General features: G+C 36.8%; 1 protein-coding gene across 1 annotated transcript in view; it reads right to left on the bottom strand.

Annotated features, from left to right (window-relative positions):
- Positions 1-22,186, bottom strand: part of LOC137286116 (E3 ubiquitin-protein ligase rnf213-alpha-like) — a 251,401-nt gene that overhangs the window by 66,188 nt on the left and 163,027 nt on the right. Inside the window, exons 19-34 of the mRNA XM_067817776.1 lie at positions 21,929-22,085; positions 21,072-21,292; positions 18,842-18,994; positions 18,514-18,672; positions 15,456-16,071; positions 11,922-12,078; positions 9,967-10,106; positions 9,243-9,317; positions 8,961-9,067; positions 7,925-8,060; positions 7,038-7,239; positions 5,888-6,122; positions 5,624-5,767; positions 3,660-3,768; positions 3,230-3,395; positions 2,270-2,438 (exon numbers count right to left, since the gene is read on the bottom strand). Of these exons, the coding sequence (XP_067673877.1) occupies positions 2,270-2,438; positions 3,230-3,395; positions 3,660-3,768; positions 5,624-5,767; positions 5,888-6,122; positions 7,038-7,239; positions 7,925-8,060; positions 8,961-9,067; positions 9,243-9,317; positions 9,967-10,106; positions 11,922-12,078; positions 15,456-16,071; positions 18,514-18,672; positions 18,842-18,994; positions 21,072-21,292; positions 21,929-22,085 (2,946 nt within the window). The remainder of the gene's footprint in view (positions 1-2,269; positions 2,439-3,229; positions 3,396-3,659; positions 3,769-5,623; positions 5,768-5,887; positions 6,123-7,037; positions 7,240-7,924; positions 8,061-8,960; positions 9,068-9,242; positions 9,318-9,966; positions 10,107-11,921; positions 12,079-15,455; positions 16,072-18,513; positions 18,673-18,841; positions 18,995-21,071; positions 21,293-21,928; positions 22,086-22,186) is intronic.

Genomic DNA, 22,186 nt, shown 5'->3' on the forward strand with positions numbered 1-22,186 from the left:
GGATTTAACTGATGTATCTTAGATAGGTATATTTAGCACCCAAAAATACAACCCCCAAAACTTGTTATTTTGTCACTATTTTCTTAAATTTAAGTACTACTATTCCTATCTAACAGATAACTTGAGGTAGAAAGACAAATGCCGATCCTGGATAAAGATATCCTGTGACCTTTGAGATCTGACCTCCAACATCCAGTTATGTCCTCCATTACTGTCAACAGATTCGAGAAACTCTTCTTTGGGTAATGAAAGAAGTCCATTTGTAACAGTTTCAACCAATATTTCATTACTCTCATTTCCGATATACACATCATACTGCAGTGACGTGTTTCACCCAATATTGTTTTGTTTGATGGAAATTTTCCAACAGATATGAATCATTTAAGGACAGAGGTAAGGACCCTTACAATTGCTTCATTGTATAGTGTATATGTTGAGCCATAGAGAAGGATTGGTAATATTTTGCAGTTGAAGATAGTCATTGCTGTGGAGAACGTCATGGCTTAATGACATTTAAATAGCTGGTACACTGGCCTTAATGTTTTCGATGCCTGAGATGCCAAATTGCAACATGTAGCTGACCACTTTAGCCTACTTGAGAATAGTAGACCAAGATACTTAAAGTATGTTGTAGACTTCAATTGTTCACCCACATAGAACCACTCCTCCTATAATTCCACCACAAGAAAATCAATTCTGCTTGATTTATCCATACTGACGTACTGCTATGATATATGTCTAGCTGTACTTGCAAATATGTAACTGTGTAAGAGAACATGTTGATGCTTTCAGCAAATAACAGCATCTTATTATCTTTGATGTCCTTTGAAACAAAGACTTTGTGCTTGCAGGTTTAGTAGATTTCAGTGGCTAATTCATTGATGAAAACAGTACATAAAAGAAAACCTAGCATACATCCTTGGCACATTCCAGAACTTGTCAAGAAGGAATCGGTTTTCCCACTGTCAAACTTTACACATATTTTGACTGAAGTATACATATTAGCCAGTTTATCTTACCTCACACATGAATGTCGCTTTCTGATTGGCTAAGTGCTATTCTATTATTTTCAAAGTACCCCGCTTGCAGGCGATGTATTATTTTCAAAGTACCCCGCTTGCAGGCGATGTATTATTTTCAATATACACCGCTGGGAATTCCGAACTCTTCTGGTGCTTCATGGTAGTACTTCTTTGTCTCGAATAACATTGAATCAAGCATGAAGCATGGAAATTACCAATGTTTTGTGATTGAAAATCGATTAAAGGGAGATAACTCTAAATCTGTTTACCTTGTGTCGTCTGCAAAATGGTGATTCGCCTCGCATTCAACAGAAGTGCTTCAAACAGTTTCAAATTAAAATTCAGGTGTTCGGTAAGACAAATACGTTGGCTCATGTACCCTCGATGTTTGTTTATGTTCCTCGAGCCCACAGGGGACAACTTATAATGTCATAGCATTCAGGAATTAATAGTGAGTAAAGCAGTGTGTCCCTATCTATGAGATCTTATGCTTCTTTGAAGTCAATAAAAGCACAGTAGAAATGACCCCCTTTTCTACAATGGTATTTTGAAGATAATGCTTGAAGGGTGTAGATATTTTCAACTGTTCAATATCCTGGGCGAAAACCAGTCTGAGCTTCAAGGTGAATCTCATTTAAATCAGTACATGTTCATAATCTGGTTTCCAGCACAGATGTGAATATTTGTTTCAGCAAAATTCCTCTATAGCTCAGAGTAAATCCAGTCTTGAACACAGAAAATATAAAAGCATAGAACATGACCCTCCAAGTTTTGAACAATTCTAAAAGTTCCTGTAAAGTTTCTATAAAAACTTAGCAAAATCCTATTTCTTTGGATTGGGAAGCCTGACAATATTATGTTGAAAGTTCCTGGAAGGTATTGTCATACATGGTAAAAGATAACTATAAACATGTAAGAAACGTAAACCTTAGCCTTGAGCTCTTAAAGGGAATCTTATTTCAGATGAAACATTTGATAATTTTTACTGGCAAAGTGTCCAGTTAACAAGCACAAAGTTTCTAACACCACCCTGTCGAAGAGCTGGATACCAATCAGCAGTACAGTTATTCTGATACCTGGTTGTCGGTTGGAAGTGCAGAGAATAGCTGGAAATTTGGAAGATTACTTTTGTGTGATAACAGCCAAGTACAAGATTTATACACAATGGTGTAATGTTGAATGTATTCTCAATATAATTATAAATGATGTCTGTTGTTCCTCTGTTTATGTAAACCTGTTTGACTCACCCTTGACATCTGGATAAGAAACTTCAGAACAAAAACTGGGAAACCTGGCAAATCCTCAAGGACAGCATTGGAACAAAAATCAGATTTCTCAAAGTCGACCAACTGGGTGTTGAGGAACCATACAAAGTTGTGAAGTTCAGACCAAGATGGATCCATCACACCACAATGTCTGAAATATACAGAACCATCAAGCTATGAAACTCTGTAGCTCACATACAGTTTTATAGATACTTTGATTATTTATAATAGCTGATTAGATTATTACTTAGTAACAAAAAAACACAAATATCAGTGAATGTCAACATTGTCAGTGAAAAAATGGTGTAGGAATATATGGCTGTCATTTCACGAACACAGAGCTTGGATGATATGTCAAGAAAGAAACCCATTTAACAAAAATACACATTGCTTCCTGACGGGGATGATGTTTACAAGATGCATAGAAATGAGTTTCGATAGGAATTAAGAGCCGGTTCCAAACTCAGAAATGAAAGCAAGATCAAGACCTCACATATCTGGAAATCACATGTGTTCACCACGACTACAAAAGATACAGACATAAAATTGCATGGGTAACCAAAATAACATAATAACTGCAATTAATATTTGTTTTCAATGTGACAGCATTTGTGGTCATATTAAGAAATAGTTTCACATCAAACCTGGGATCATCACTTGTGGGAACAAGAATACAAGGTTAAGAAACATACATGCAAAAGTTCAACTTCCTTGGCAAGACAATTTCAGGTGAGAAAATGACCAAACGCACTTGTGAAAGAGTGCCATTTACAAAATACATGTCTGTGTAGAGCCAAAACTGATTTCATTTCAACCAGTTGAAAAATATTAAAATGATTATAATGACACTTTCTAAGCAAGTGATAGTGACAACATACCTTCACTCAACATCCAGTAATGTGTATGATAATAAGAACAGAGATATGACTAAAAAGTACTAACTGCAGGAGAACTGTTAGACATTCTTCATGTGTTCCTTCAGGTACTTGTGGGTTGATGTTAGTAAGACCTTTGTTGCTGTTCCATCGCTTGAGGTATTGAAATGGTCGCTGGTAAGTTTCACCTTCAAACTCAATGTTATCAAAGAGACTGTCATTCTCACCATACTCTGCAAGAAAATACGTTCTCAGTAAACTGCCATGATCTTGAACAGTAAATTAGTCTAAATATGCATGCATTCAAACATATTTTTGCTACATTTGCATGTCTTGATAACTGATTACAGTAGAACATTTAAAGTGTGACTGTGCTCAACAATGTTGTCTATTTTCAGCATTAGTAAATTGTTGCCAGACAAAGAGGGCAGAAGCATAAGATTTTATAAAACTTGTCTGGATTGGAAATTGCTATAGGTTGGGTCCTCCTTAAGTACCTTCCGGTTTAATGCCAGTTTTGAGTATCTGCAGACTGTCTTGAGGAGACCAGCAGTGGACGTCAGGGAGGACCTCCAGCAAGGCGTGGATAAGACGCAAATTCACTCTCTAAATAACATCAAAGTCATAAACATTTAAAGATGTGCAGAAAAGTTGTTTTCTCATACTATATAGTCGTCCATCTCATCTCTTGTCAATAACATATTAAAAGCTACAACATTATACGTTAATAAATAACTGTAGTGTTTGTTCCAATAAGTAACTCATTGCAACCTGGACCAGAAATACCTTTTCCCCTGCACAGAAAATAAACACTTACTGGCTGACATCTGTGATGGAGATGGTCTCCACTGGATACACATTACTACAAACTTTTACTCTCCAGATATTGATAGATAATTACCCTGTCCTGCCTGACATCTGAGCTGGGGATACCAGATATACATTATTACATATACACTTTTACTATCGAGATATTGACAACTACATACCAAGGTCTGTCTGACATCTGTGATGGGGATACCAGATATACATTATTACACATACAGTGTTCCCAGAAATTATTGAGAAAATCTTTGTTTTTTATCTAATGATGCTAAAATTGGAAAAAGGGCTTTCACTATGCACTAAGCATACTAAATAAGGGAGACAACTCTTGAAGGCTTAGAAGACAGCTCATTACGTCAAGAGTTATCTCCCTTGTCTGAGCAGACGGCTTCCTGTGTTGACATGGCAGAATTTACAGCAAGAGAGAAAAGAAAGCTCATTCTAGATGATTTTGAAAGGGGTGAGGCTGATGCTAAAGTGTTAGCTTGTAGACATGGTATTCCTCTGTCTACAGTATACAGAACTTTGAAGAATATTCAAACAGGAACCAGGATAGAGCACAAAGCAGGGGCAGGTCGGCCTAGGAAATTCAGTGTTGTGGATCGCCGAAGACTTGGGCAGATTGTGAGTAGGGGCAAATTAAAAAGTGTTGAGAACATCAGTATGAAATGATTAGCAGAGGAACTCCTCAGGTATGCAATGAAACAGTTAGGCAGGAATTACAGAGACTTAATTGGGTGAAAAAACGTGGAATTCCCTCGCCGTTGATGAAAAATGCACAAAAGGAAAAACGTTTAAACTGGTGTCGGGCTCATGAAAATCAAGATTGGGATAATGTTTTCTTTTCGGATGAAAGTTCTGTTTGGCTTTTCCCTAATTGTGTGGACCAAAGATACTGTCAAACCTATCTACCAGCGACCAACACATAGCCCGAAGTTTCACATGTGGGGTGGCATATCGGCTCGCGGAGTGACGCCATTGTGTGTTTTCACGGGAAACTTGACAAAGAAAGATACGTTGACATTCTAAATGGTCACCTTCTTGCGACAGCACAAACATTGTATGAAGATGATTGGATTTTCCAGCATGATAATGACCCAAAACACACTGCGCGCTACACAAAAAAGTGGTTGTCGGGCGAAAATGTTCAAGTTTTAGACTGGCCCAGTTACAGCCCAGACCTAAACCCAATTGAGAATGTGTGGGGAGTCATGAAGGACAGAATAAACCAAAAGGGACTGAGAAATATTGAAGATATGAAGGCCGAGGTGGTCCAATATTGGGATACCCTGTCACACGATTACCTACAAACTTTGATGGGTAGTGTGCCTAGGCGTATTCAGGCATGCATTGCTGAGCGAGGAGGTCTAACAAAGTACTAAAACAAGACTGAGACTGTAAAAGGATGATGTTTTAACATGTTTATGTAAGTAAAACGCCAGAAGTTAATAAACGTAATGAGTTACATGACGCAACATGATTCTCAATAATTTCTGGGAATACTATACACTTTTACCCGCCAGATATTGACAGATATATACCAAAGTCTCCCTGACATGTGTGATAGAGATGGTCTCCACGAGATACACATTATTACATACAGGCTTTTACTTTCCAGATATTGATAGATACATACCCTGTCCTGTCTGACATCTGTGATGGGAATGGTCTCTACAAGATACAGGTCCAGGGGAGACTTCAGCCAGACGTGTCCCATGTTGTTGCTGATGCAGCCCAGAATCAGCAGGTTGAAGAGGAGATAGTCAACACCTTCCTGAACCTGCCATAGTAATGATCACATGATGTAATCTGGTCATCTCATTCAATGCATATATATTTGGGTCTTCCAGTTGCAATGTGCTCAAAGATACAGGACTCTTTAAAGGAAAATGTTATTTACCTCATATGAAATGTCCAAGTGGAATATTCTAGGCTGGACTTGTCCAGGCTGCAGTGTATGATCCAACAGTTTCTCTGCCACAGCTGTAGTGGACAGAGTTTTCTCATACAGATGTATGGACACTGATGTAGCAGGGACTCTGGGGTTCAGACGCTGCAGTGCCTCAACCTGACGCTTCTTGTACAAGGTCTTCCCAACACCGGCTCTCTTGGACTTGATCACTCGCACGGTGGAACTGCTCATAAAAAGCATGCATTGTTCAAAAACACTACAAAACTAAATTGTCAACAGTTATCTCTCATCAATACAAATTAGGTCCCCAGAAGCATCTCACTACATGCATTGGTTCATAATGATTTGTTTTGTTCTAAGTATGATGAAAAATGTAATTGTAAGGGTCATGCAACTTGTTGTTCAGGTTGCAGACATCAAAAAGTAAAGCAATATTTGCAAAATGTTTACCGTTTTTATTGCATCATGAAGATGTATTTACTTATGGCATAAAAGATATTGCATTTTTGTGAGGAGTTTGCAGTGATCAGAGACTATGCTTGGCACTTCTCATTGCCAATTTGCTAACCCTGTTCATGATAAGTCATTTATTTTTCAAGGCAACCATCTGCGAAAAAAACAACCCCAAAACTCCCCAAAAACATCAAAACAAAAACAGCATTTACACAGTAGTTTTAATTAAATTTGTTCAAGGGTGACATAAAACCCATAACAATAGAATCACTGGTCACTCAGTAAATTCAACTTGCAGACACAACATTTTGGGGTTGAGCCCACACTTTCAAAACATTTCCCATTTTGTGAAGTATGTAACTGTAAAATCTGTCAACCTATCTTAAATTCCTGACTAAATCTAAAATCCAGCGGAGTGACAAATATCAGTTGTCAGTGCTTTTTAATTCCTGAGATGTTGTTCCATCTTATGTAAATGGAAATTATGTATAAATGAAGAAATGTTAACTTATTGTCACATCTCCGCACCATGTCATATTTTCATTTAGCGAAACTATGAAATAGGTACAAGATGGGTTCTATGTACCTTTACACTCTATGCAAAACTTTCTTGTTGTCAGGTCACTTACAGGTATTTTTGAATGGCTAAATCTGAATAACATGTACAAGGTACTAATTATCTTACCTGCTGAAATCCAAATTTGAGGCTGGATTGTGATCTTGATTACATTCCACTTTTTGTGAGAACTTTAAGAGTAGATATTTTTTCACATCATGCAAGTTTTGCAGTGCGGGAGGTGGACATCTTTGTCTCTCTAGAGCTGCCACAATTCTTGCCTTGAATTCATTTTCCGTGGAACAAAGTATGACAAGTTGGCAATCAAAATCTGAAAATATTCCAGTATATTGTAATAGCTAGTGAATTCTGTCATGAAGTTCATATGTTTTGATGACCAGATGCCACCTTCAATTGTCACCAATTACACGTGAGAATACTTCCAGCTGCAAACTTTTGAGGCACAAAATGCACAAAATTTGTATGACATACAATGAAAGACTTTTGAAATAACCTTGAACTGTAAAATTAGTTTCATCAAATTTCAATGATCAGTGTTCATGTGTGAACAAAGCCTTTATGATGCCTGCAGTATAGTTCACATCTGTTAATTTGGACTCTCAGAGTCACAAGAATTCCCAAACTGTATCTCCATATACGTATCTCCGTATCACTCACGTAAATCTGAGAAAAACAGACTCTGGCTTATGAATTGTAACATGTTGAATTTACTGCTCTATCTTTCATCAATTATAATCTGTGTCAAATTTAGCATCTATTATGAACATTCATATTGTGTTCACACAGAAGATGTTACATTTTCCAAATTAAGCATGCATATTTAACAAAAAGTAATTTTAATAGAAATGCATATTTCTTTCATTATATTTCATATCATAAATACACAAAGCCACACTGAATGTAAAACTCTAGTTCTGTGTGAAATTTGTTGATTGTGGGAGACTTGAAAGACAATGACATTTAATGCATAGCTAAAGAAAGTTTAAAACTTGTACCTTTGTCCCTGTTTGAATACTCCTTGAGCTTTTTCTCTGCCCTCTCTTCAATCTCATATTGCAGCAGATCAGCACTGGCCATTGTATACAACTTGCCAGAATTGTTGAAGAAGGCTCTTCGAAGGAAGATGTCAACCTAAGAACATAGCTAACATTGAAAAAGGATACCACCTCAGAGATAGCTTTTGACACACACACATACACATACACATACACATACACACACACATACACACACACATACACACACACACACACACACACACACACACACACACACACACACACACACACACACACACACACACACACACACACACACACACACACACACACACACACACACACACACACACACACACATACACATACACATACACATACACATACACATGCACAAGGACGAAAGATAAATACATTTTATGCCAAGTTTCCACTCTCATCCTCATAAGGCTTATAAGAAGGTTCTTTAGCAAATGCCATACAATTCTTCACATTGTCTCTGATTACACAAAAAACAAAAAAACAAATGATGTAAACAAAACATGATGTCATCAAGAGAAATATGAAGTGCAACTTGTACAATCTGGCATTTTAATGGAAGCTCGAATCTCACAACTTATCCGATGCTCACCATTCTTAAGTGCAGCTTGAAATGATATGGCTGATTAACAGCCATGAGAGGTTTAATCTTTCAGAACTAAAGTTCACATAAAAATATTTGAAAAAAGGACAAACTCAAAATGTCATGATCAATGGAATATATATGATTGCCGCCTACACTGGAACCAAATTTCATCACATTACAAACATACAATTAACAAGAAATGGCCATAAAGGGTTTTTCAATATGACTACAGTGTACATTAGAACATCTTGAACAAATTCAGGCATCTTATTTGGTGGTAACAAGCATATCGAGTTTCAGCTATATATCGGTCCAGTGTATTTTAAGGCAAAAGCATTCACAACAGATGATACATAAGAGACTACAACATAAGGTCAGCAGAATTTTCACACCAAAGTATAGTTGTACCTGGTCAAATGTAGTTTGTTGAGTGCACAGAAGGACCTCATCTGGTTGTGGAAGTGGCTGATCCTCTGAGTGTTTGTACATGTACACAACAGTGTTCAGCATGTCAGCTACACAGGTACAGAAAAAACATGTATAAGCAAAGACTTTCACATTAAGTAACATTACTAGCTTTGGATGAAAGCACATTCATAGATATTGAAAGAATATATATTGTTTTCCATCTGTGTCACTGTAAAGCTTTAATGGCAATGTTATTTGTCTTCTCATTCTTATACATCTCACCTTGAGGGCAGACAATCAGGTTCGAAATTCCTGGTTTTAGCGGTGGTGGTATTGTCCTGTTAAATGTTCGCTCGTCTGGAAAAAAAAATACATAAGCACATTAGTTTACTTTGTATAAAGTTTTTGATCTTATTTCTTTTACATTTGTAACTGTAACACTGAAGAATAATTTGACTGAAATGCCTTCAAGGTAACCTTAACATATGACATAAAGATACAGGCATTAACTTAGTTGTTTAAATCTGTAAATCTGTATCTCTTTGAGAAATATTTTAATTTCACAGTAGATTGATTTCCATTAGCAGAAAGTACTTGCACCACAGACTTTTGGGTAGATAAAAAAAAAATAGTCCAACAATGATTTGTTTCTCATAATTTAAGTTGACCTTTCTATGAAAGATAGCCATTTAACCTCCAACTGAAATCAATCAATTTCACATGCCAAGGGTGATTTGAATTGCAGGTGGACAAGCAAGCTATTATGTTGAGCTTTGAGATTATAAATAATCAGACATGTCATGGTTATACATACGTTTATAAGGATCAGGCTAGGATCCTTTCAAGAATAGGGGCCCAGGTTTGTTTTTTTTTAACCCAACAACCCAAAGTCAATTCTGTTTATCCCACATTTCTTGCAGTTTTATACATGTTACAGACTCATACATTTTGATGGCTGTTTCCTGTATAAATTCATATCTATTTAAGGATTGTAAGTTCTAGGTACCTGACTGAGCGAGCTGCCTGAGGATGATGCCAAGATGTTCCAGACTGAGATAATCTGCTACACTGGATGATACAGCTTCCAAGAATGTCTTCCAAACTGACCTCAAGTTCAAGGTCAAATCCTGAACAGTTGTTTTATTCCTGTACAACATGTTAAACAAACTCTCAGGCAAAACTTTGAACACATGTCAGATGCAAATGTTAAAAATGCTGCACATCACAACTAAAGTGCAATTGTCTCCATACTATGGCACTCACTTTATACTATGGCAAGAAAAAGGGAACTGATGAAATGACAGTGAAAGTGAAATTGCTCTGAATGTCCACTAAATCAAATTTGGGTGTTAACTTCAATATCTGGTGTGTCCACCATATTAGGCAACACATTCATGACACCTTGATGGCAAACTGATGGCAGATGGTTGCCCCTGGTATTGTCTGCCATTCTTCCTGAAGAGCTGCACCAAGCTGGGCCAGGTTAATGGGTTGCAGGTCCCTAAGGTACACCTTTCAACCAAAAATGTCCTATAGATGTTCAATTCAGGACAGGTCAGGGGACTTATAGGGCCAGTCCAATGTCTGTATGCCCTCTCGTTTTAGATAAGCTGTGACAGTTTGGGCCTGATGTGGTCTGGAAGTATCATTTTGGAATTCAAAATTCCTGCTGATGATTCTAGCCAGTGGAGCCATGACAGGGCACAAAATTTCGTCATCATATCGCTGACTAACCAAGGATCCATTACCAATGACCAGATCTGATCACCTATCATGTGTAACTCATGGCCCCACACCATGACACTACCCATATCAATCATGGTCAATAATTGCCGCTCTGGTCCACTGCTCACTGCTACGCTGCCAAGAACATTTTCAGCCATCTGTGAATCTGAGGCAAAACCTTAACTCATGTGAGAACATGGAGTAATGTCTATTGGCACAAAGCCCAACCCTGATGCTGGTTAGCCCTGCCAATCACCTATGGTGAACTGTATGGGGAACATCCTTGAAGGCCACCTTTCTTTCAGACCTTCTTGATAGAGCCATTTCTTAAGGGCTAAGTGTGAAATTTGTCGCCCAGTGAGTGTATGGAATTCCCTACTGATGGCAGGTGCTGATTTTAACCTTTAGCAAAGGGCCATTAACGTAATGTACGATCCTATCATGGCATCATTGATTTCGGTCTACCATGCCCATGATTCATTACAACACCACCTGTTTGACGGTACATGTCACAAAAGCGTGAAATTACTCTTTTTGATTTACCCACCATGCAGGCAACTTGACACAATGATGTCCCCCTACCCTCTACCATCCCCACAATTCTCCAGTTTGTTTGTTCATGGAGATACTGCCTCGGAGGTATATTTCATACTCTATTGCATTAGTGACTGCGAGTTCTCCAATACATTTACAGAGATTAACTTCTGTGTGCACGTGCATCACATGTTGGTAATGCATGATGTGGAATTTCATCGTCCAGTTCACCTCAACGTTTACTGCATTAAATTTCTTAGTTCCCTTACTTTTTGTCAATAGTATATTTACCATATGTTCAAACCACTGCACAAAGATAGTTTAATGATTTAACTTTACAAATGCGCAATGACAAAGTTAATATTTACATGTCAGCTACTTCAGTTCATTAGTAGTGTTTGGTTTGGTTTTCAAAGAAGGTGGACAACCCTTTTAATTTTAGTTAAATATAAAATATGTGCCTTATTATATTATATATTTATATATATGTATTTGTTTATACATTCTTTTAAGTTTCCTTTGGTATTTGTTCACATTTACCACAACAGCACATCCACCAAGCTATAGCTAGACTACAGGGCCACAAAACCCAGTAAAATCTGTACCCCACATTTGACTGGATTGTAACTTTTATTTGTGGGCAAGTGAAAGATCTGGCACATTTTTCAGAGTTTCAAAATCCATGCATGCATACAGACTCACTTGGTATGATGTGAGATACTTTTGACCCAGGAGGTTGCAATGGATGACACAGACTCTCCTCCTGCCTGCCAGCCCATGAACAATGGATCAACCGAAGATTCTCTGCCTTCTTCTTCTTCACGGAAATCATCCTCATGTTCCATACACCAAGCTATACCTAAAAATAATCAATGGCATAAAGGAAATAATAATAATTTCTCGCCTGTGATTTTTATTGTAGCTGTGCTGATTCAAAACAAGAGTCATCAGAAGATGACATATCCTCCCAAGCCCCCCACATATTTGAAAGGACAAATCATCTGACAGTTACTTATTTTGTTTTAGTTTAGTCTGAATTGTTTCCATGGAATTCATCAAAAATATAAATGCCATATATCTGTAATAAAAAAAGTCACCATTTCAAGATCTGTCTCAAATATCTGCCAAGATCTTTTGAAAGATATGAAATGGTTTTCGAGTTGTGCTCCGGAAACGAAGTCAGCAACGTGTTCATGGAACCGAGAAAATAATACATCATAAAAACCTGTAAATAGCAAAAGGCACCACTTTGGGGTCTGCCACACATATCTACCAAGTAACACTGACAGATATTAAGAAGTTTTTGAGTTCTGCTGAGGAAACAGAACACACATCCCACTTTTGAGAGTAAGTCCGAAACATTTTGATGGAAACCGAGAAAATAATAAATCACACAAACCTGTACATAGCAAAAGCCACCACTTTGGGTTCTGATTGATATATCTACCAAGTTTTGCAGAAAAATATTGAACGGTTTTTGAGTTCTGCTCCAGAAACGAAGCCTATCCCTCCATTTTGAGACTATGTCTGAAACGTTTCCATGGAAACCAAGAAAATAATAAATCACAAAAACCTGTACATAGCAAAAGGCACCACTTCACCTACTGACTGATATATCTACCAAGTTTTGCAGAAAAATATAGAACAGCTTTTGAGTTCTGCTGCGGAAACGAAACACACCTCCCACTTTTGAGACTAGGTCCGAAACGTTTCGATGGAAACCGAGAAAATAATAAATCACACAAACCTGTACATAGCAAAAGCCACCACTTTAGGTTCTGATTGATATATCTAAGTTTTGCAGAAAAATATTGAACGGTTTTTGAGTTCTGCTCCGGAAACGAAGCCCACCCCACCATAATACTAACACCAAAACAAGAAAAAAAATATAAATGCCAAAAATCTGTAAATAGCAAAAGGCAGAACCATAGGCTAAGATTACCATATCTATCAAGTTTGGTCTAAAAATACTGAACAGTTTCTGAGTTATGCTCTGGAAACAAACTGATTACAGACGGATGGACAGACGAGGCGCTGACTATATACCCTGCATTACATGCCGCGGGGATAACAACAGGAACACATCAGGTGACCGTATAATGTTATCTGCTTGATGTAAGCACACAGCATGACATAAATTTAATGGGCCTACCTTTAGAATACAGCACCACAAACTTTAAAGAGACATCATAATACTATTTTTAGGTAATTGCAGGTGATTTTGTTCAAAAGCATGTTTTGTTATTCGCAGTTTTGGTCAATTAAAATAATCCAATTATATTCTATATTTCAGTTTCAGACGCAACTATTTGGATCAAATGAATGATAACTGTATCTAATATACATTTATATATCTTTGTCATTCAGTAATTTGCACCATTACAAGGAAATATTTATTTTTCGAAGCGGTAAGAATTCATTACACTGGATACGTCAGCGTATTCGTGAGCGTATTTTATTTATTAGAATTATTCCCAGGGTTAGGGTTAGGGTTAGGGTTAGGGTTAAGGGTTAAGGGTTAGGGTTAGGGTAAGGGACCTAATCCAATATAGTAGGTAAATGCATGAGTACCAATTATTTTCCTTTTCCAATTTTAATACTTTGTTCACAAAGAAAAACAGGAGACCAAAAACGTCAAAAGTTAAATAAACGATGAAATGATTTAATGGTGAAATTTTGGGCTGATGGAAATCGGCCTCCAGCAACTTTCACCTCTAGATCTACATATTTTCCATAATGATTTGAAGTCTAACTCACTCTCGTGCTGTCACCAAACATGTCCATGCCTCACTCATTCCTTAGTGCGATCCACATTATTCTTACTGTGTTCCCTACAACACTTTTCTGTCACGAAAACACACAATGATTTTTATACAAGCACGTCATTCATGCATGCACCGTGAAATCAACGTCTGACGCCTGATGTCAACAACCGTTTTCAGTTCAAACCATATCGGCTCATTCAACACAACATGGTATCTTGTAGATTACGGAATAGGATGATCGTGCCAAATGATATTGGGACCATTCAGCAACCGTCAGTAGATTGAAAACAAGAGACACCAAGTCTACCCATAACCTTCGTAATTGTCCGCAACCAATTCGACTCTTTCCGTTCATTTCTGTGACGTCACAGGAATGACAAGCTAAATTTGCACATTGTGCAACAATGTGGACGTAATTGTCGGGCTAACAATCCGAAGGTCAAGGGTTCGCGTCCAACGGGTTCTCACAAACTGGTTACCTGTCTCACTGACATGTGACCTACGACTGGGAACGTCCTCACGAGAAATTTTGGTGCTGAATTCTAAAGGTGCTCCATTTAATGTTCTTTCATTGGGTAACAAAAATGGCAAAACAGTATTTAAAGATATTTTACACTCATATCATTGTCAACTAGCAGTTTCTGCCAGTGCTTGCAAAATCAGAAGCAGCCCTGGCATGGTCATTTGTTCCATGTTTAAAGTGATAATGTGAAAAACAACACTTCCTGACCATAATTTCCATTAAGACAACTTCTTAAAATACAAGAAATGCTCAAGTTTTGGCATTACACAAGTAAATGAGCAAACTGCACAGGTAAAAAATGACAATAAAATAAGCAACAATGTTCAACAAAAAAATAAAATATGACCTAAAATTGCTATGTATGTAAAAGGTTTGTATAGATAAAAGCAAAATCTTGAAGAGAATACAATACCTCAGAGACTAACTGCAAGACAATATAACTACCATTAAACATTTACTTGATGGTGACCTTGCACTATGTACACACTGACCTATGCCCAGTCTTACCAAAGGCAAAGAAAGGACCAGTCAAGAGAAGACGACCGATTAACCAAGTTACATGGTGACCACACAAGTTTTTGTGAAAGTGTATTCCAAAACTTTGAATGGACTCAAAAAGAATTCCTCATGGTCCCTTGAAAGAGTCCATAAAATCTTGGATTTCAATTTGTGTAGCATGTCTTGGAAACATGAAGCAGTACTGTCAAAGATGATAACAGCCATGACTTATTCAAAATACAGTGCACAGTAAGATTTTTGTGTATTTTAGAACAGTGCCCTAACATTTTTCTAAATTTAAAAAATCTAAAAAATGTTTTGATCAAATCTATGACGCATAAGGATTTTAAAGAACTTAGACATCTCTAAGTCATCCCTCATACACCTTACATGAACATGAATCATCAGTATTCAAACATTACTATTCATTCACATGTGTGTAATACCAACCTGAATCAATATCTTCAGGGTTCACTTCTTCCAAGGCTTGTCTAGCCAGTTTTTCTGAGAAGTTACTGGTTTTCATTGCATCAATGAAAACTTGTTTAGTGTCAACATCTTGATCTGTCTCTGGTCCAATGTCTTCTATCTCTGTCTCTTTTCTGTCTTTCTTGGCAAATACAACTTCTCTAGCACTCTTCATAGCAAGGCCAAGATCAGACTCAGTACAATCAGGTTTGATCAGAGACAACATTGAGTACACATGAACAGAAGTTTGCTCATCTGTGCCCAGTTTAATGAGTTCTCGCTGAAGAAACACCAGCTGCTCAATGGTGTAGAAGTTTAGTTCCAAGTATTCATTTCTTTTTTCACTAACATAGTTCATCCATTCATCATGGAACTCCTCAAATTCATTTGCAAGAGAATGGATAAAGACATCAACATCCTCTTTCCCTCGATGTCCTTTTAAAGTTTCAAGATTTTCCCCTTCGCCAAACTCCAAAAAGGTGCAAACATTTCTCTCATCTCCACACAAAAACTTCCCCTTCCAACAGTTGAACAAAACACATCCGTCTATGCACAGTCTGATATAAGTCCTTGCTAGACGCACTATGCCATCTAAAACCTGTAGGAAAAGCATACACATAACAGCATCTGATCATTTGAACCCACTTTGGGAGACAAATATCTGATGAGGTGAGAAACCACTTGAACCTCAAAGATCAAATGCAGAATTGTGATAAGAGCTTCCTCATTGCCTATTAGAAAGTGCAAATAACGCAATTTTAATTTCAGTAGTGGTCTGTCTCAACTAAAATCTATATCAATACTTTATTGTTTCAGAGTGTTAATAATTGTTCTTAGGCCATATCTAGCTCTTACTATCATCCCTGATGATCCACAAGCATATTTGTGTGGATGGTCACACTGAAAATGAGAAGTAATCAGTAAGCCTGATGATGTCATAAGTGTCCTTTGTAGTTACGTATTAATGTGCCAGTGTGATTGTGGCCATAGACAAATAGCTGTACATTCACTGTGAAGACTGGGTAACGTTTGGATCAATGAGAAACAAATTACTGCACTGTTAGAGCCTTTTATCTTACAATCTGTAGTTTCAAAATATATCTAACTTGCATTCATTTGTATATGTTTTGAAACAACTTGTAATACAAATAGTATTTCTAAGGACTAGTAATACATTTCTTACCCATTTGAACATGTATATTTTCGACTCATCTATGAGCAATTTGTTCACTGATTTCTAAACCTTTCAGGTCACTAAAACAAACTATAGATGTTTTTCTGGATTAATCCTTACACTTTGAAATTTTTAGAAGTGGGTTAATTATTTTGTAGTACAATGAATATTTCAAAATATATCTAACTTGCATTCATTTGTATATGTTTTGAAACAACTTGTAATACAAATAGTATTTCTAAGGACTAGTAATACATTTCTTACCCATTTGAACATGTATATTTTCGACTCATCTATGAGCAATTTGTTCACTGATTTCTAAACCTTTCAGATATAGACTATAGATGTTTTTCTGAATTAATCCTTACACTTCGAAATTGGTAGAAGTTGGGTTAATTATTCTGTAGTACAATGAATATTTTTGGGAAAGGCGGGTTTCTACCAATGAACAGTATTCTGTGTAACAAGAGTGAAACAAAACTGACATGTTTCGAAGCTTCATGAAGCCTTTGGTTTTGGGGCAGAAATTGTCTATATGTGCTCTCACTGATAAATAAGACAAATACCTGTGGCATAGAGCTTCCTTCCATTCATTTAACCACTTCCATGTTGGCATGTTTTTGGTAATGTGACTTGAAATACTGATAGGAGGACACACACTTTATAATGGTGTCTTTGGATTAATGAGCAAATATCATGACTCTTAGTATTGTGATAGAGGCAAAACAGTATTTTGCAGTATATTATCCGAGAAAAGAAACTTTGTCATTGTAGTGCAGATTTAATATTTGTATCTAGGACAAGTGTTATATTGATTATCCAAAAATTATATTGACTGGATCTGTCACAACATTCCATAAAAAGCAATGTAAATCCTTGAGTGATTAATACTGAACTGATTTAAGAATGATCAAGTATTGAGAAACAAAGTATTTTTAGATGAAATACAATGTCAGGTTATAACACAAGTACATGTCTCCTCCACAGAACAGATGCTAAATCTTATGACGTGATGTTGGAACTTTGTTTTCTGTTGTGGACATAAATATTGTGGGACATATACTGATGTCAATGATGCAAATCTTTGGCTGGCAATAGCTAGGCATTTCCTACGTCTTTTCAGATGGCAATGCACCTGTTGACCATGCAAATGTCTTGAAAACCTATTGGATAAATCTATACGTTCATGTCAAGAAATGAAAATCATAACTTCAAGTAAATATTATTGAAAATGTGAGTTGAACATTCAAAAAAAGCCTGTCCAAACAAGGGTTTGATTTAAGACAGGTTAACCTACCTGCATGAGGTGCAACATTAGATAAAAACCTTGTTGCACAAGTCAAATTCCAGTTTATTTCAATATGTAATGAAAGAAATAAGCTACTGCATTATTTAGATGTGTCATTCAGAGGTGTACCCACTCAAAAATTGATTTGCACCTGGTGCAAGTTAGACTAATAACTAGACTGGATTTTGTAATATTGGGTTGTGCCAGTGCAAGTAACAAAGCACTAACTCAAGCCTTGAAAACTGTATGACAATATCACCACCATCAGCTATTTCCTGACTACATGGCAAAACCTAATCTTGGGAAACATTCTGTTGATTTAAATTTCTCACATCTGCCAGATACCATGATAACTAAAGTCACATTACTTTAAATGGGACAAGCATTTCTAATGTGATTGTGCTGCACAATTTCAGACACAAGCTAGGAACAGACATACAACTTGCAGCATGGCTGTAGCTGGCACTCAGTAATGTCAGCTTTATTTTTATTCATAGTTTCTACACATGCTCTTTAAGTTGTTTTCAGTCCAAAAATTACAATGAAAATTTTTTCAGAGACAACTTTCACTTTCTCACCATGGTGAAGTGGTCCATGTTTTCTTTCCCTTTTTCTGCCTGGCCAGCCACCAGCATGAGCCTGCTCTGAAGATCCACCAACTGGCTGTAGCTGTATTTTCGGGATAGGTTTTGATCCTTGTCTTGTGTAACATGCAGACTGATGACATTGTTCAAGGTCTATCAGAAAAATTAAACAATGGTTGCAGTGTGATGATCAAACAAAACCTTATTTAATAAATTATAATTTCAAAAAAGCAGACAAAATGTTTAAGGACACAACAGTAAGGACCTCACAATAAATACAAATGGAACACAGTGTGACTTATAGAAGGGAGTAGTATCTTACCAGAAGTGAACAGTTCTGTATGTCATCTAAGTTGCCAATTCTGTACATGCCCCTGTTGTTTATCTGACCTGCCTGTGTCAAGGAGGTTACTTCAACAGATCCATGTGACTTCTTAACTTCCTTCAGCCAGCTCCAAAATCGACTGCATTCACTCTACCACACACATTAAAAAAAATTTGCATTCATCAGGTCTACATTCACCATTACATCACATTTAATAACCATTTTTCAGTATCCTCTGCAACAAATACAGTCAATGGATAAAAAAAGAACAGTGAGTACTTTTACGTGTGTATTGTTTGCAGATGATAACATCTAAAAAAATAGTTAAGTGCTGACAATATATCACAAGTAGTTTGGAATATAGTCTTAGCTAATCTTGACAAACCTTACCAACTGACTGATTATTAATCTTTAATTAGTGTTGTTTTTCAATAGATCATCATCAAAATGGATTTTGCAGTCTGGCAGTAGTAAGCATGGTGGAAAAGGACAAGCTTTTTTGTCCAACCAATTTGCATAATAAGTAATGGTGTCTCTCTTTGGTCTATGGGGTGCAAATGTTTGACTTGGAATTGGATCAGGATTACCTACAGAATATTGAAAATCAAGTTTGAAACTAGTATCACAAAAGTTACACTTTCACATCATTTAAACCTGCTATGGTAAAAAAAAATTCTCAAACTTTGATCAACGGTTTCTGAGATAGAATAATCATTTAACCATTGCCAGTTTAGAATGACTTTAGTCAGAAAAAATGCCATTCAAAGAGTATGACCGACATGATTCACATCACATAACCTATTGCCTTTTAAAAACAAGATTTATTACTTACTTTCAATAATGTTTGGTTTGCAAAAGTGGTAACCAGAACATTTGATGTCCTATTTTTTGCATCAACTCAGTTGTGGTGCTTAGTAATTTCACATGTACTTCATTTTTTTCACATTCTTTGATGTAAAAAATTTAAATACTGACTGGTGTAAAATATCCTTCATGAATATTTCATCTAGTTATGACTGTATCAAATGTTGTTCTTCACACTTATCTCATTAATGTACATCTGTAAGCTATTCATATACCAGCATGATTGTATCAACAACAGACTGCTTGGGTGCTTCTACTGTTTGATGTACCTCACTAATGTTAATACAGAAAATAGAGTGGTACTGTTCATTTATGCAAGTAGATTCTTTAATACCCAAAATGAACAAGAAAAATATGGAAAGGTTTTTAAATTCTGCTCCGGAAAGGAGCTCCACCATCAACTTCAGTCCAAATAAAATTTGTTGCCATGGAAATTGCTAAAAATTATTTTATTCCGAAAACCAAATCAACCAAAACTAGTCAGTTTCCTACCAGACCTATCTATGTACCCAGTTTGTGGAAGGAACATTGCATTGTTTTAAAGTTCTCCTCTGGAAATGAGCACTACCACCAATTTCAAAGTCATAACTTGTTGCCATGGAAAAGCAAAAAAAGAAAAATAAATAAACAACAATAAGAAATCCCAAACTATCAAATGGAAACAATTCACCACCAGACCTATCTATGTGTGAAGTCTGTTGTTTGCTATGTGAACAACAAATTTGCAGATGGATGGATTCCAAAATACACAAAACAAAGTTTCATTACAAAATCCAAAAACTACCAAAAAGCATTAACTGACCACTAGACACAAAAGGTATGCCAAATTTGGTTAAGAAACATTGCACACTTTTAAAGTTTTGCTCCAAAGAAAACATAATTTGCATGGACGGACAGATGGTCGGATGAAATCCAAATAATACTAGACCATAAAAAAAGTTGCAGCTTATAAAAAATACACTTGACTTCAGATAATGAATTTGTAGTGATAAATGCAAAGATTTATGGCTGCAAGGGTAACTATGCTGTACCATGGTATGTTTCACAGTAATCAGAATGTAAACCCTGACCACTTGATTATTTGCACCTAAACTTTTTTTGAAGGTGGGCTTCTTTCCAGAAGGAGAAAACAAAACAAGTCTTATCACAGATGCACTAATAAGATTTAAGAAAGTGTAACTACAAATTTTCAAGTGAGATTTTCTAAGGATCTGTTGAAACGAAACCTTAAACTGTTCCTGGAACCCCTATAAACACTATTGTTATTAATGGCATTAATGAGCGTATATTTTCCTACATCAATAATCACTGCATCTAAACATATTAACATTAATAATAACAGTCAAAGTATAATAAGAATTACCAGCTTGTTTGGCAGGTCCTCATCAGATCTGAGTTCCTGCCAGACCAGTTCACAATTCCTGAGGAAAGTATCATAATCAGCATTCTTTGGTGTGTTGAAGATCAGTGGGGCATATCCAGTAGTAGCAGAGTGAAAACAGTTGACTTTGTGAATCTCCATTGGTTCCTCTCCAGCTGAGATGAACGCCAGGTCCACAAACACCTTTAGTTCCTTAACACCATCTGACATACAAACAGCAAAATGCAAAGTCACTTTGAAACAAAATCAACGGCAAGTTAGTGGAAACTTTGCGAACTAGTCCCTGCTGAAAATACACCAAAATAATGGTTAGAATCAACACACTCTGTGAAACATATATTTCTCATACAACTCTGACTACCTTGTTGTGAACGGGAACGAGCCCACCTGTGACTGTGTGTAAAAACCTTGGAGTCAACTTTGTGGGCAGACTCTTTCTGTGTTGTCACAATCCCTAGTGTGCGGTACACAACCCTGTGCACTTAAAAGAACCCACGAATCCGTTGGTAGATGACCAGATGGTGGCCATATGAATACATGCATACACCTAGTTGCGGGTACAGCAACATGCAGTAAACATGGACAAAGTACTGCGATTGTGTGTCCCAGTCCACCTAGTTGTGAATTTTGTACCTCATTAGGATGAGAGAGCCACAATAAACTAGTGCATCTAGTGGCAGCAAGAGCTGCATACTCCCCAATACGATGGGACACTGAGACGGACATCCAATGATCCAGGGAAACAAATACCATCACCTTAAGCAAGCAATAGTTGCATGGATATGTGCGCCATATAATAATATTAATAATAACATATAAAAGTAACAGGACTCATTCACCTTTCATGGATTCTCTGAGCCAATTCACAAGACGACTGCTATTCTCGAAGGCTTCAATGCACCTTTGCTTTTGGGGATCATTCATGTCATGGAGTATGGAACAAGTCTCTAACACAGAATCATCCATTGTGTTTATTGGGTGGTCTTTGCCACTTCCCTTGAAAATAAAATTCATAATTCAATTAATTCAGCTTTTATCTTAAAACAGTAGTCACAAAACTGCCCCAGGGAACAACTTACTTGATTCAATGGTGTGTC

This window comes from Haliotis asinina, chromosome 6 (genome assembly GCF_037392515.1).
Source record: "Haliotis asinina isolate JCU_RB_2024 chromosome 6, JCU_Hal_asi_v2, whole genome shotgun sequence".
NCBI classification, from domain to species: Eukaryota; Metazoa; Mollusca; class Gastropoda; order Lepetellida; family Haliotidae; genus Haliotis; species Haliotis asinina.